This window comes from Podarcis bocagei (genome assembly GCF_964188305.1).
Source record: "Podarcis bocagei genome assembly, chromosome: 2".
In the NCBI taxonomy this organism is placed as follows: Eukaryota; Metazoa; Chordata; class Lepidosauria; order Squamata; family Lacertidae; genus Podarcis; species Podarcis bocagei.
Window position 1 is genome coordinate 33,541,730 of NC_138126.1, and position 14,793 is coordinate 33,556,522.

Consider the following 14,793-nt stretch of genomic DNA (forward strand, 5'->3'; position numbering starts at 1 on the left):
GACAAACAAATGTTTTGGATATGGCACACAAACACACTGCTTACCTACGGGGATCGTGAACCTCAACAGCAAATTTCTTCTCACGGAAATAAAGATTCTCCAGCTGTTTCCATTGGAATAACTGGAAGAGTGAGAGAAACAAAACAAGAAAGACAATTATTTAAGAGCCAGCCACATTATTAAGAATTATATTCCACAGAACTTTAATTTCAAAGAAACCCAAATTACAGCAGAGGATTAATTGTGCAAAACAACAACTCACTATGCATTTGTAAGATTAAAAGGACCACGTCATGATAAACAGTACGTAGTTAATTGCATTTTGCAAGTGTGTTTTAACTTCAGGTAGTGGGGTCTCTTACTTTCTTCTGCCATCCTCTGCTCATCCTCCAACCCAGAACCAATTCCGGGATTTATGTCTAACAAACACTGCTGTCTTGGGGAGGGTAACTAAAGGCATTCTTCATTTTGAGCCAAAGCAGACTTAATATAAACAACAAAAAGTAATTTCCCTTTCCCCCTCTGACCACCATATATCACTTCCCTATGGGCAAACCACATGTCCAAAGAGGCCTGATATGCTTTGGAGTGGCACATCAGGTCAGTAGGCGTGGGGAGTGAACCCATCAGTTAAAAACCCCTGGTGTCAGAGGTCTGAAACCACAAGCTTCCATGTCCTGCACAGGCTCATTTTTTAAAACTTCATTTCATGGAAAGCATCCAAGAGATAGAGTGATGTGATTGCTCTCCCACAAGGTGCAGATGAAGTCCTTTTAAGGAAAACATGCTGGACCAAAGAGACAGACTGGGGATGTTGCCGGTGCACCACTATCCAGCAACTGATGGAGTTTGCCTTGAGATGGTTTCATAAAAGGCATAAGAGGGTAGGAAGAAGAACCTTGCTGGATCAGGCCAGTGAGCCACCAAGTCCAGTGTCCTGTTCGCCCAGTGCCCAATCAAGTGCCTACAGGAAGCTCACAAGCTCTACACAGGCAGTGCACAAGCAGTACTTGCAATAATGATAAAAAAGAACATGCATTAAGCAATCAGTGATGCTGCACTGACGCAGAAAACAAGAGTGGCAGAGGGGAGCAGAGGAAGGAGAGAAACCACCAAACGATACAGGACATGCCCACAAAAACTGTCTGTCTTCTACAGGCTCAGAAAGAAAAATTCAATGCATGTACATGTACAGAACAATTCTCTTTCTGTGCGCAACAATTCGCCCCCTCTGTACTTAGTGGAAACAAGGAATCACAGAGATTATCGTCTCGTTTGCCTTGGGGCAGTGAGTGTTGTGCACCTGTCTAGTTTTTTTTTTAAAAAAAATCCATTATAGATTGATGAGCTAAAGAGGGATTGGCGAGCTCACCCTAACTGAGCCTCAGTTGGAAATGAAAGTGCAATCCATCTGCAGTATGCAATTCTCACTGACAACTTTGTTAGCATGAAAAATAAAAAAGAGGTATGGGGGTTAGGGGGAAGAAATTAAGGAAGGCATTTAAGTTTTGCTTGGACTTTTTGTAAATAACAGAGCAAAATTATGATCTCTCCAGCCATGGTTTAACTCAAGTAGTGTGGTAAAATTAAACATGTTTGGAGACACCTAATGCCTTACTTGGATCATTCCCAGATGCATAGAAGTGGAGGAGCATGTAGACAAAAGTGCGGAGTGTTACAACATGCAGATTCATCAAGCACACCACAATGACACAGTATGTGGGCCGCATACTCTGTGAAATGGGAGCTATCAATGGGAAACATTAGGCACCCGTGGGCTACACAGATAACATTTCTATGGTTTGTGCTCAGTAAAGACGTTCATTGCCTTCCTGTGCACACTTGCTTGGGAGTAAGTCCCACTGGGCACAGTGGGACTTGCTTCTGAACAAGCATGCGCCGGATTGTGCTGCAAAGCCAGCTGTGGCTACATGCAGGCGCAGCTAAATAAGCCACACTCAGTTAACTCAGATAAACTTAAGAACACACAGAGAGCCCTGCTGGGTAAGACCAAAAGCCTATCTAGTCCAATGTCTTGTCTCCCACAGTGGCCAATCTGCTCTCTCTGAAAGCCCACAAGTAGGACATGAGGACAACAGCAGTCTACCCACTCATCCCCACCCACTCAAACAACGACAACAACAACCTGGAATCCAGAGGCTTGCTTGTGTCCAAGCATGAACTGTATCAGGCTGCATAGGTCTCCTAAGCATATTCCTTTGTATTGCCTCTGCTCACGCTTCAGTTTAGCCCAGCAGGCTTGATGCATGCATATTATAGTGTAAGAGATAAATCGTAGAATTGTAGAGTTGGAAGGGACCCTTGGGATCATCTAGCCTAACCCCCTGCAATGCAGGAGTATGCAGCTGTTCCATAACAGGATCAAACTTGTGACCTTGGTGTTATCAGCACCATGCTCTAACCAACTGAGCTGATACTAGAGAGCAAAGCAACCCTCCCCCCTCAAATTTCACGTGGCCTTGTGCACAGATGCTAAGCAGTGAGATTTCTAACTGTATCAGCGTAAAGGTAAAGGACCCCTGGACGGTTAAGTCCAGTCAAAGGCAACTATGGAACCTGGAATAAACAAATAAACCAACAGTATTCTCTGGGATATGGTGACTAGTAGCGATTTCACTGCAAAGGGACAGTGAAGAGTAACCTTGGGGAGAATTTAACATCCCTCCCACGCACACACCCAAAAGGGGCATGTGAACTTTATCCTTACTCATATTGCCGATAGAGGCCCTGGAAGTAGTGCTGCTGACGCTGTGATTTGAATTAGTTTGGCACCCGGTGCTGGCAGCAGTGGCGATGCCTTGGGGGCCTCTTCATGAAGCCTCAGACAACGCAAGAGGTGTTGCGCAGCTCTTGAAAGCAACTCCATGTGCCGGCTTTCCATGGGAACAGGAAGAAACAGGGGTGGAAGAATAGGGAACAAACGGGGAAGAAGTAGGGCTTGCAGAGGGTGGAGAAAGAGGAAACTGGAGTGAGCATGTGAACAGGACATGGAAAGGAAGAGGCTGGAGCGTGGCAAGGAAGAGGGCAGGAGTCTCCCCATGATCTTCCAAAAATGCATCTCTTACCACAGTCAGAAGATTAGCGAATTATTAGGAACACAGGAAGCTGCCTTATACCAACTCAGGCCAATTGTCCATCTAACTCAGCATTATCTACACTGCAAGGCAGAAGCTGCCCAGGATTTCAGTCGGGGGGGGGGGGGATGTGGTCTCAGCCCTACCAGAAGATGCCCAAGATTGAACCACTGATGCCAGAGGTGCTCTGCCACTGAGCCTTGGCCTTTCCAGAGATGGTCATAGGACACAAGAAGCTATATTACACTGAGTCAGACCATTGGCCCATCTACCTCAGTATCGTCTACACCAGCGGTAGGGAGCCTGTTGTTCTCCAGATATTGTGGGACTACAACTCCCATCACCCATGACCACCTGATGGGAGCTGTAATTCCAGCAACATCAGGAGGACCATGGGTTCCCTATCCTTGGTCTACACCGACTTGCAGCAGGTCTCTACGATTTCTGACAGAGTTCTCTCTGAGCCTCAGTTGGAGCTGCTGGGGCTGAACCTGCAACCTTTTCCATGAGAAGTTCGTGATCTGCCACAGAGCTATAAGCCCAGCCAGTATTCCATATTGAATAATGTCAATGGTCCATAAATAATTGCCACCTTCTATACCCGACCTACGCAAATACACCTTTTTCTAATTTATCAGCCAGTTCTCTCTTGGAATCATAGAACTGTGGAGTTGGAAGGGTCCACGTGAGTCATCTAGTCCAACCCCCTGTAATGAAGGAATCTTTTGCCCATAATCCTGAGATTAAGAGTCTCATGCTCTACCAGGTTATAGCTGCCCTCTTAGTTGCTTAGACCTTGCAGAAGGAAGTGGCACAGCTTCCTAAAATTCTCCTCAAGGAGTGCTAGTGTAAAACAAAGTCAAAAAGTTTTCATAGCTGTCCTGCCCACCAGAGGTCAATCTGGAGGCAATGAGTTTGGACAGGTGCGGTCAATACTATGATTTAGCTGTGAAGTCCTTTGTTGCTGATGTTGATGGAGCAGCTGAGATAGTGCTAAAGGCTTGATATTAAACTAAGAAAATAACATCTCTACACATTGGGCAAACTGAAATGAAAGACAATGCAGCATGCTTCCAGGTTCCACCAAACCTCTGCTCCCATGTGGAATTATTTGCTTTTGTTTTATGAATGCTACTGTTCATCAACACATACACTGCAGTAACTGTGCTTGGGCGCCCCTAGAACAAAGGGTGAGTGTGTTTGGCTGTTTACCAGAAGGTTGGTGGTATGAGCCCACCCAGGGATGGCTGTAGACAGGATTCCTGCATTGCAGGGGGTTGGACTAGATGATTTTTGGGGAACCCTCCAACTCTACAATTCTGTGAGCTCCTACGACTGCAATTTTTCATTCTGCTCCTATTATTGTTTGCTTGAGAGTAAGTGCCAGTGTTCAGTATGGTTTACTGCCAAGAATATCTGCAATCTATACACACTTATCTGGGAGTAAGTCCAACATCTGAATAAACATGCATAGAAATTGCATTGTTAGTGTGCACAGGACCCACTGAATGCCAAGTCCTTAGGCTACAATCCTATGCACACTTTTCTTTTCTTTTTGCAAAGAAATTCCTTCCAACACAGCAGAACTGACCTTTAGTATAAACATCCACAGGATTCATTTCAATGAAGAGCACACTTTGTGTATGCACCAAACAAATCTGCAGCCCATGCCCACTCATTGAGACATTTAATTCTTCACGTATACAGCAATATGTGTATGTGTGTCTAAGCTGCTGTGTACCATTGCAGTGGAGAAACAAACTGTAGTCCACAGCACTCTGCATCCATACACTTCAAAAACATCAAAAACTACAATTTTAAAAATTTATTTTAAATGCACTTATCTCATGCCATAAATAAGGCCTAATCCTTCACATGTGTTCATGGAAGAACCAAGCACCACTTTTTCTGCAAGCCTTTCATCTTCAGAAATCCCGCTGGATCCAAACTGTGCCTTTGCCAAAACTGTGCTTTATGATTGTTTTACTAGACTTCTCTAGAAAAGGAGGCTACACATGAGATGTGATTTGTGCTTTAAAAAAATACCCTGTTTCTGGCTCACAGGAATGTTTCAGCAGCCTTGGTTGCTGACCAACCCAGTTCTCATTCCATTAAAAAATGTGCATAAAACACCCTCACAATATTCTGCATCTATAAAGCAAGCAAGCAAGCAAGCAAACCGCGGAAGGTCCACTATCACAAAACATAAATTTGACCCAGGCAAGAAGTATCAAAAGAGAATTTGAAACCTTTCAACCTGTGAGATGATTTCAACAGCTAGTCAAACGTGTAAGCTCATTAACTTTCTGATCTTACACACTTTATGAGGCACCAGCCTGGCTGATTTAAACTGAACTATGCCCACTTAGATACACTTAGGGTCACAGCCTGATACAGACAGTTTTCTCCTTCCCCCTCCAGCTTTTGGAAAAGCAAAACCACGCAGCCTTACACTAACACTTCACCCACAGGGCAGAAAAGGAAGGCAGATGTAGTGGAAAACCGGACGCGAGATCCTCTGTGCTTACCTGAGTTTCTTAGTCAGAGCTGATTTCTTGAAAGATTTTGGTTATTCCATATCCACATGTCTCAAAAGCGCCGTTGTGGTGCGGCGTTTGGCTTTTCAAAAACAATACATGCTTAGGAAAATCCTCCCCTCTCCAACCAACCTCTCAAATTCCTTTCACCTAGTGAGCAGGGCAACTTCCTGTCTCAACTCCTCTGCCTGACTTTCAGACACTTAGCTAGGTGTAACTCCCTGTCTCACAGGCTGGCTGCCTCCCTCCGCTGACACACTGCTGACATCATCAGCTTTTATCGCCAGGGAGGCTGCCTCCCCATTCCACAGCTCTCTCTCCTCCTCCTCCTCCTCCTCCTCCTCCTCGCACAAGGGGGCAAGGGAGGAGAAGAGCTGGTGATGAGTGTCCCGCAAGAGGAAGGACGCAGCTGGCACGGGGAAGAGAGAGAGAGAGAGGGAAGGAAGGAAGGACTTTCACAGCTCCAGCTCTCTGGTCAAGTCTGCTGAAAAGCAGCCTTCCCTCTGCCCTTGCGCACGCTATCGAAACGCAACAGGTTTTACAGGAAGAGTTTGCCACATTCCAGCCACACTTCCTTTCAACTCAGCTATCATGTTCATTTAATAATAATAAAAAACCCCGAGAGAACGAAAAAGGAGGTGTGTGTGAAACAAGATCTCTTGGAAAGCGCAGCGTCTCCCTACCTTATCACTCTCTGACTAATAATGACTCCAACTTACCATGCTCCCCCCTCTCTTATCACTTCCTTTGGAATGTTTTAATTCACAGTGACATCTTATGTGATGCTCTCTGCGTATTTGTGGGAAGCCTGAAAGGGCACCGGCAACATACCAAGAGAGACAACCTGTTTGACTAGGAAGAGGTCGGGTGTGGCACATGAGTAAGCACCCCAGAGATCCCTCACTGTTCGTTGCTGGAAAAGGCTGCCTTCTTATTTGTCGTATTTATGTTCCAGCTTCCCTCTAGCCAAGGCAGTATACATGGCTCTTCCCCTGGCCTTTAGCTTCACAACAACCCTGGGAGGTAGGTTAGGTTGACCCAATGAGGGGAGGAAGAACCCTGAACCCTAGGTCTCCAGCACTCTTATTGACTGCGTTGCAACGGAGTGGGCCATAGCTCAGTGGAAGAGTGTTCGCTTTGCATGTAGAAGGTCCCAGGTTTAAACTCTGGTGCTTCCAGGTAGAGCTGGGAGAGAGATGCTGCCAGTCTGTGTAGACAAATATTGAGCTAGATAGACCAATAGTCTAGACCCAGTAAAAGGCAGGTTCCTATGTATCTCTGCACTAGCTCTGCCCAAGTAGACTTCAATAATATGCTGCTTTAAAGACCCCATCAGGGAAAACAAGACCCGCATGTGCATTTGTGTGTGTGCCGGGGACATTGGAGAGGCGTCTTTCCACCCACACAAGTAGGGATCCAACCCAAAACTGTCAACAAAATACTTAGCTAGCACCATTCAAAAAGGTTTAAAAGTGACTCAGTGTATAATCCAGAGAGCAAGCAAATGGAAGCATCACAGTATATTTTGGGCACCCTGATCCTACATAGCAATTGTGCTCAATCTGTATTTTGTTGAATAATTTTTCCTATTGTTTGGCCTGTTGTTATTTGGTGGTATTATTATTATTATTATTTGTGGGGGCGGGGTGAGGTCTGCCGCTATTAGGAACTTTGAGCTTCTTTCTGGGAGGAAAAGCAGGCAGGCAGCAAAGACTGACATGAATAAACTTTGCATCTGTAAAGGAGAAGTGGCTCTGCACTCAAGGAGTATGTTTGGGAGCTGGGAGAAAACAGGGTTCAACCGCCTGGTGTTTTTATTTATTTATTTATTTATTAGATCGACATGAGGCAGCATAAGAACATGGGGATGGACCAAAGTGCTGCAGGTAAAAAATACTGCTTTTGAATGCTCCCCCCCAAAAAAAAACTCCCTGCAAGGAGAAAATTAGGAGAGGACTAGGCTAAACCTTTCTGCTAACTTTCTACTTGCAGGAAAAGCCTGCAAGGTGAAAGAAACTTTATAAGAAAGGTGTGAGGATAAAATGGGGAGAACCATGCAGGCCAGTGGGAAATTTAGCAGGCAACGAGTCAGCATCCTGGGTATTTGCCCATGCTGTGCGCCTCACTACCAGTTCTTATGGCAGGGGTTGTGGCACTGAGTTCTGTATCAGCACATCAGTATAAAATCCTTCCGATGTACCGATTTCCTATTAATTTTAAAGACCATAATCCCTTCAGCCCCCCCAGTTTTGAGGGAGCCAAGGGGCCACTGGGAGGCTGCTCTGCCCTTACCACCCAGAAAGAAAACCATAACAGGTGGCCAGAATGTGAGCAAGTGCATGGCGCTTGCTTCAACTTTCCCTGCTGGAAAGAACAATTGTAATAACTTGGTAACTATGACTGCAGTCCTAACACCACCTCCCTGGGAATAAGTCCAGCTGAATTCAATAGGACTCACTACTGAATCAATAAGGGTAAGATGGTGATGTAAGAAGCAGTGGTAGAGTTTGGCTCCCCTCCTCCTCCTTCATAATTCCTTTTCCTTTTATGTCATGTCTTTTAGACTGCAACCTGAGGGCAGAGACCATCTTATTATTGATTACTGTAATCCACCATGAGAATTTCCCCCTCAGCTGAACAGCAAGGTAAAATGACTTTAAATAAATAACTAAGTTTGTAACGCTGCATTTACCATCTCTTTTAAGAAAAAGAAGCTGTCCATGTGCCCTTGCAATACAGAGGTACAGTGGTACCTCAGGTTAAGTACTTAATTCGTTCCGGAGGTCCGTACTTAACCTGAAACTGTTCTTAACCTGAAGCACCACTTTAGCTAATGGGGCCTCCTGCTGCCGCCGCGCCACCAGAGCACGATTTCTGTTCTCATCCTGAAGCAAAGTTCTTAACCTGAAGCACTATTTCTGGGTTAGCAGAGTCTGTAACCTGAAGCGTATGTAACCTGAAGCGTATGTAACCTGAGATACCACTGTATTAATAATCCTTGCTACAGCTTGGCTCAGTGTTGCTCCACTAGCTGTAATGAGACAGGGCTAGTTTAAACATGGTGACTTTCACAACTCTCTCTCCACTTTCTCCTCATGGACCTCCTTATGAACTTTATGAACCTCCACCGTACAGCCTGCTGAGCTGATTCTTCCCCAAGTGAAGAAGAAACAATAAAGCCGATGGGGAATGAACTCAATTAGGCCTGAAGAGACCAAGGTTCAACTCCCTGCTCAGCTTTGAAGCTCACTGGGTGACCTTAGGCCCATCGCTATCTTTCAGCCTGACCTACCTGCCTCACAAGTTTATTGGGAAAATGAAATGGAGTGAGTGGGTGGGTGGGTAGGTGGGAGGGAGGGAGGGAGGGAGGGAAGGAGGGAAAAGAACCAAACATGCTGCCTTGGAAAAAAGGCCACACAGAAATATAATACAGTAAGTAGATAAATCAATAGAATTAGTCCACATAAGACTTTCTGCCCCCTCACACAAATCTGTCCTTATGAGCTTCTGATATTTAAGTTAAGAGCTGTTCCCGTTTAGCCAAAGCACTGCTGTACCTTGCACCGTATGGGGTAAAAGCTGAAGCTCAGTGGTTAAGAGCATCCTCTTTGTATAAGGTTACCCTATTCCTAAAAGTGAAAATCTGGACAAAATTTTGTTTTGTTTTGTAGTTGTTGAGCGTAACCCCCCCCCCTTGCCATACGTTCAGGTTTTCCCGGACATTTTGCCCATTTGCTGAAAATCCGCCTGGGCATGTCCAGGAAAACCCGGATATATGGCAGCCCTAACTTTGCATGTAGAAGGTCTCAGGCTCTATCCCTTGTATCTGCAGGTCTCAATCACTGGGGAACCTCTGTTGGTCAGTGCATGCAATGCTGAGCTAGATGGACCATTGGCCTGACTCAACATACAGCAGCCTCTTACATTCTCTTCCTATAGCAGCATTGGAAGAACTTGCCTACCTCCAGGTCAGCTGCACTGTTAAGTGAGATTATCAAGTAGTATTCATGGAATGGCTTCAGTTTGATATCTTTAGGGAGCAGTGGTCTCCCATTAGAATGATTTGTGCTCGACAGGAAGAATTTCTTTCTAGTTACCCTGTCTGTTCACCAGGGGGTCTTCACTGCCTCTCTTTCATCAACCCCCCACCCCCACCTCCCACCTCTATTGGCTCACTGAGCACAGCTCAATTTTAGGCAGAGAGAGCAAGAAGAAACCACAGCAATATTTACCACTCAACAGCCTCGCAAGGATGCTAAGGGACAATGCCACTTTGCCATTTATTTTATAGGGTTGCGAAGAATGATTCTCAAAAGCCAACAAGGTGACAGAGGCACTTTATCTTAAAGTGCCGTAACATGAAGTGTGCGGAACTGAACACACACGTTTGCTGTGTACACAAGCAACGGCTTTAGTTGAGACATTTACCATTTGTGGTATTGGTGTTAATCATGCAAGCCTGCAACTGTAGTAGGCACATATCAGCACAGAAAAGAGAGAAAGGGAGAGCGAGCACAAATGCAGCTCAATAGACTCTGAGCCTAAAATCCCAGTTCGGTCATTGGCAGGAGGGCGCTCCAAACGCTGGGCTGTATCCAATGAAGCTGTCTCGTTAGCACACGTAGGGCAAACCCTCAGAACAGATTTGGGGGGGCACAGGGAGAGGTAAGTCCTTGTGCTGATGGAACTATTTCAACAGATGTTGTTGTTGTTTAGTCGTTTAGTCGTGTCCGACTCTTCGTGACCCCATGGACCAGAGCACGCCAGGCACTCCTGTCTTCCACTGCCTCCTGCACTTTGGTCAAACTCATGCTGGTAGCTTCAAGAACACTGTCCAACCCACCAGTTAAGCTTGAAAAAATCTAGCATTTGCCCGATAATAAATGTTGGAAATGTAATGAGACTGAAGGTACATTCTTTCACCTTTGGTGGACGTGCCCAAGGATTAAGACATTCTGGGAGATGATATATAATGAAATGAAAAAGGTATTTAAATATACATTCCTTAAGAAACCAGAGGCCTTTCTCCTGGGCATGGTCGGCCAATTGGTGTTAAAGAAGGATAGAACTTTTTTATGTATGCAACAACAGAAGCAAGAATACTCATTGTGAAATATTGGAAGGCACAAGATTTACCCACCAGGGAAGAATGGCAGATGAAGTTGATGGACTACATGGAATTGGCGGAAATGACTGGCAGAATCCGAGACCAGGGGGAAGAGTCGGTGGAAGAAGACTGGAAAAAGTTTAAAGACTATTTACAGAAATACTGTAAAATTAATGAATGTTAGAAAAATGTTGGAATGAAGTTATATGGCTTTAGTAGAAATGCTATAAGGAATTAAGTATAAATAGATTAACAGAGCTTTAAAGGGAAAATATGGTTAGAATGTGTTAAGATAATTATAGGATAGAAAAGAGAGGAAGATGGAAAGGAATTGCTGAAACAATTAACAGAAGTGGAATACAAAAAGGGAGGTGTGAGGAGGTCGAGGAAATAAGGGAAAGAAAGATAAGATGTTGAAATTGGATTGTGTTTTAAATGGTTTTTGTTTTGTTTTGTTTTGTTTTGTTTGTTTCTTTTATTTTATATTGTATTATATTGTATGTTTTTTCCTTTTTGGTTTTTTGTAGTGTTGTGTTTAATTTGTTGGAGAACTAATAAATATTACTTTAAAAAAAAAAAGAACACTGTCCAACCATCTCGTCCTCTGTCGTTCCCTTCTCCTTGTGCCCTCCATCTTTCCTAGCATCAGGGTCTTTTCCAGGGAGTCTTCTCTTCTCATGAGGTGGCCACAGTATTGGAGCCTCAGCTTCAGGATCTGCCCTTCCAGTGAGCGCTCAGGGCTGATTTCCTTAAGAACGCATAGGTCTGATCTTCTTGCAGTCCATGGGACTCTCAAGAGTCTCCTCCAGCACCATAATTCAAAAGCATCAATTCTTCGGCCATCAGCCTTCTTTATGGTCCAGCTCTCACTTCCATACATCACTACTGGGAAAACCATAGCTTTAACTATACGGACCTTTGTTGGCAAGGTAATGTCTCTGCTTTTTAAGATGCTGTCTAGGTTTGTCATTGCTTTTCTCCCAAGAAGTAGGCCTCTTTTAATTTCATGGCTGCTGTCACCATCTGCAGTTATGGATGCTGCTTCAACAGATACAACCCTTTATTTTATTTAACACAATTCTATACTGTTTTTTCACAAAATGGCAGCTCGGTGGTAGAGCATCTGCTTTGCACGCAGGTATCCAGGTTCGATGGCTGGCATCTCCAGGTACGGCTTGGCGTAGCCCCAGTCTGAAACCCTTGAGAGTCACTGTCAGTCTGAGTAGGGTCAATACTGAGCTAAATGCACCAATGGCGTGAACTTAGTATAAGGCTGTTTGCTATGCTCCTAATCAGTCATTACTTTTATGACCAACCCATTTTGGGACTGTACAAGTATAACAGCTGGGCTCTGCAACACTTGGCGAGGGAGCAGGATCATTCAGCAACTAAGAAGATTGGTAATGCCTTTTTACAAAATAATGAAGGGCTATTGACTGTTTGGCTCCGAAGCGCCCTCTCCGATTGCATGGAGCCCGGACAGCCCCGTGGTTTTCCACGGATCTGAGGGCAATGAAACAATCGTTGAGACGGCTAGAGCGCCGGTGGCGGATAACTCATTCCAAATCTGACCGGACACAGGTTAGAGCTCAACGTCGAGCCTACCAAGTGGCGATAGCGACGGCGAAGAAGAATTTCTTCACCGCCTCTATTGCATCTGCAGAAAACAGCAGCAGGAGACTTTTTCAGGTGGTTCACAATTTAGCGGAACCACCTGCAACATCGGGGCCCAGTACGGGCCACATGTTCTCCTGCAATGGTTTTTGCAAAGTTTTTTGCAGATAAAATCGCTCAGATTCGGGAAGAAGTAGACTCCACCGTGGGAGCAGGGCCGGGGCGGGAGAGTGCTAGAGTTCTGTCTAGTCAAGTTGAGTGGGATCAATTCCAATCTGTTACCTCCGAGGATGTGGACAGGCTGCTTGGGCGAGTGAAACCAACCACCTGTCTCCTGGATCCTTGCCCATCCTGGCTTATAAAAGCTAGCCGGGAAGGACTGGGTGATGGGCTTCGTGGGGTGGTGAATGCTTCCCTCCGTGAGGGAGCCTTCCCAGACCCGCTGAAAGAGGCGGTTATTAAACCGCTTCTTAAAAAACCATCTTTAGATGCGGCCACGATGGCCAACTATCGCCCAGTCTCAAATCTTCCATTCCTGGGCAAGGTGATTGAGCGAGCGGTTGCCGAACAACTCCAGGCACGCCTGGAAGAAGCGGACCATTTGGATCCCTTCCAGTCGGGATTCAGGCCTCATCATGGGACTGAAACTGCCTTGGTCGCACTGGTTGATGATCTCCGGCGGGCTAGGGACAAAGGTGAGAGCTGTTTCCTAGTTCTGCTGGATCTCTCAGCGGCGTTCGATACCATCGACCATAGCATCCTTCTGGACCGTCTTGAGGGGCTGGGAGCTGGGGGCACTGTTATACAGTGGTTCCGCTCCTTCCTCCTGGGCCGTGTTCAGAAAGTGGTGGTGGGGGATGAGTGTTCAGACCCCTGGGCTCTCACTTGTGGGGTGCCTCAGGGTTCTGTCCTCTCCCCCATGCTTTTCAACATCTACATGCGGCCGCTGGGAGAGATCATCAGGAGGTTTGGGCTGGGTGTTCATCAGTATGCGGATGATACCCAGCTCTACCTCTCTTTTAAATCAGAACCAGTGAAGGCGGTGAAGGTCCTGTGTGAGTGTCTGGAGGCGGTTGGAGGATGGATGGCGGCTAACAGATTGAGGTTGAATCCTGACAAGACAGAAGTACTGTTTTTGGGGGACAGGGAGCGGGTTGGTGTGGAGGATTCCCTGGTCCTGAGTGGGGTAACTGTGCCCCTGAAGGACCAGGTGCGCAGCCTGGGAGTCATTTTGGACTCACAGCTGTCCATGGAGGCACAGGTCAAATCTGTGTCCAGGGCAGCTGTTTACCAGCTCCATCTGGTACGTAGGCTGAGACCCTATCTGCCTGCGGACTGTCTCGCCAGAGTGGTGCATGCTCTGGTTATCTCCCGCTTGGACTACTGCAATGCACTCTACGTGGGGCTACCTTTGAAGGTGACTCGGAAACTACAACTAATCCAGAATGCGGCAGCTAGACTGGTGACTGGGAGCGGCCGCCGAGACCATATAACACCGGTCTTGAAAGACCTGCATTGGCTCCCAGTACGTTTCCGAGCACAATTCAAAGTGTTGGTGCTGACCTTTAAAGCCCTAAATGGCCTCGGTCCAGTATACCTGAAGGAGCGTCTCCACCCCCATCATTCTGCCCGGACGCTGAGGTCCAGCGCCGAGGGCCTTCTGGCGGTTCCCTCATTGCGAGAAGCAAAGCTACAGGGAACCAGGCAGAGGGCCTTCTCGGTAGTGGCGCCCGCCCTGTGGAACGCCCTTCCAGCAGATGTCAAAGCGATAAACAACTACCTGACATTCAGGAGACATCTTAAGGCAGCCCTGTTCAGGGAAGTTTTTAACGGGTGATATTTTATTGTATTTTTGGTTTTTATGGAAGCCGCCCAGAGTGGCCGGGGAGGCCCAGCCAGATGGGCGGGGTATAAATAATAAATTATTATTATTATTATTATTATTATGAAACAAACGTTGGCCTATACTCGGAGCATAGACAAGTAGTCTTGGCTTGTTCCAGTGTCCCTTCTGAAACATATATAACCCATTGCTACAAGCCAATACCTGAACTAAAAAGATGTGGTGATGCAACTATAAGCCAGTGTTCTCAGAAATGCTTCAGAGTTCATTAGCTCCTTGCAACACTTCCCAAAGTGTTGTATCTAGGATTTGTGGGAGACCTGAAGGCATTCTCAAGAGCGTAGAGGGAGACAACAGCCCTGATTGAGAGGCCTAAGCAATGAGCTCCATGCACAGACCCCCAACGAAAAGCAGGCGTTTAAGTGTGTTTCAAAAGAAGCCTTCAGAGTGCTTCTGTGCAGGGGAAATAATGCACGCCTGATGTAGCGGGCCAATCGCAAACCCAGCTCCCACAGCGGCCCGCCAGATACCGCTGGGAAGCCTGCAAGCAGCACCTGAGCACAACAGCACTCTTCTTGCTTGTGATTCCCAGCAACT

At 46.2% G+C, this 14,793-nt stretch overlaps 1 protein-coding gene and 1 long non-coding RNA gene across 10 annotated transcripts in view; one reads left to right on the plus strand and one right to left on the minus strand.

Moving 5' to 3' along the window:
* The window catches only part of FRMD4B (FERM domain containing 4B), a 243,446-nt gene that overhangs the window by 27,611 nt on the left and 201,042 nt on the right, over positions 1-14,793 (minus strand). For all 8 annotated transcript variants that reach the window (XR_014005103.1, XM_081184011.1, XM_081184008.1 and 5 more), the window contains one exon: positions 45-121. Coding sequence is in view for 7 of the 8 variants with exons in the window: in XM_081184011.1 (XP_081040137.1) it covers positions 45-121 (77 nt within the window). In the remaining variant the exon portion in view is untranslated. The remainder of the gene's footprint in view (positions 1-44; positions 122-14,793) is intronic.
* The window catches only part of LOC308581754, a 61,836-nt gene that overhangs the window by 23,076 nt on the left and 23,967 nt on the right, over positions 1-14,793 (plus strand). For both annotated transcript variants that reach the window (XR_014005251.1, XR_014005252.1), the window contains exon 2: positions 8,196-8,277. This is a non-coding gene — a long non-coding RNA (uncharacterized lncRNA). The remainder of the gene's footprint in view (positions 1-8,195; positions 8,278-14,793) is intronic.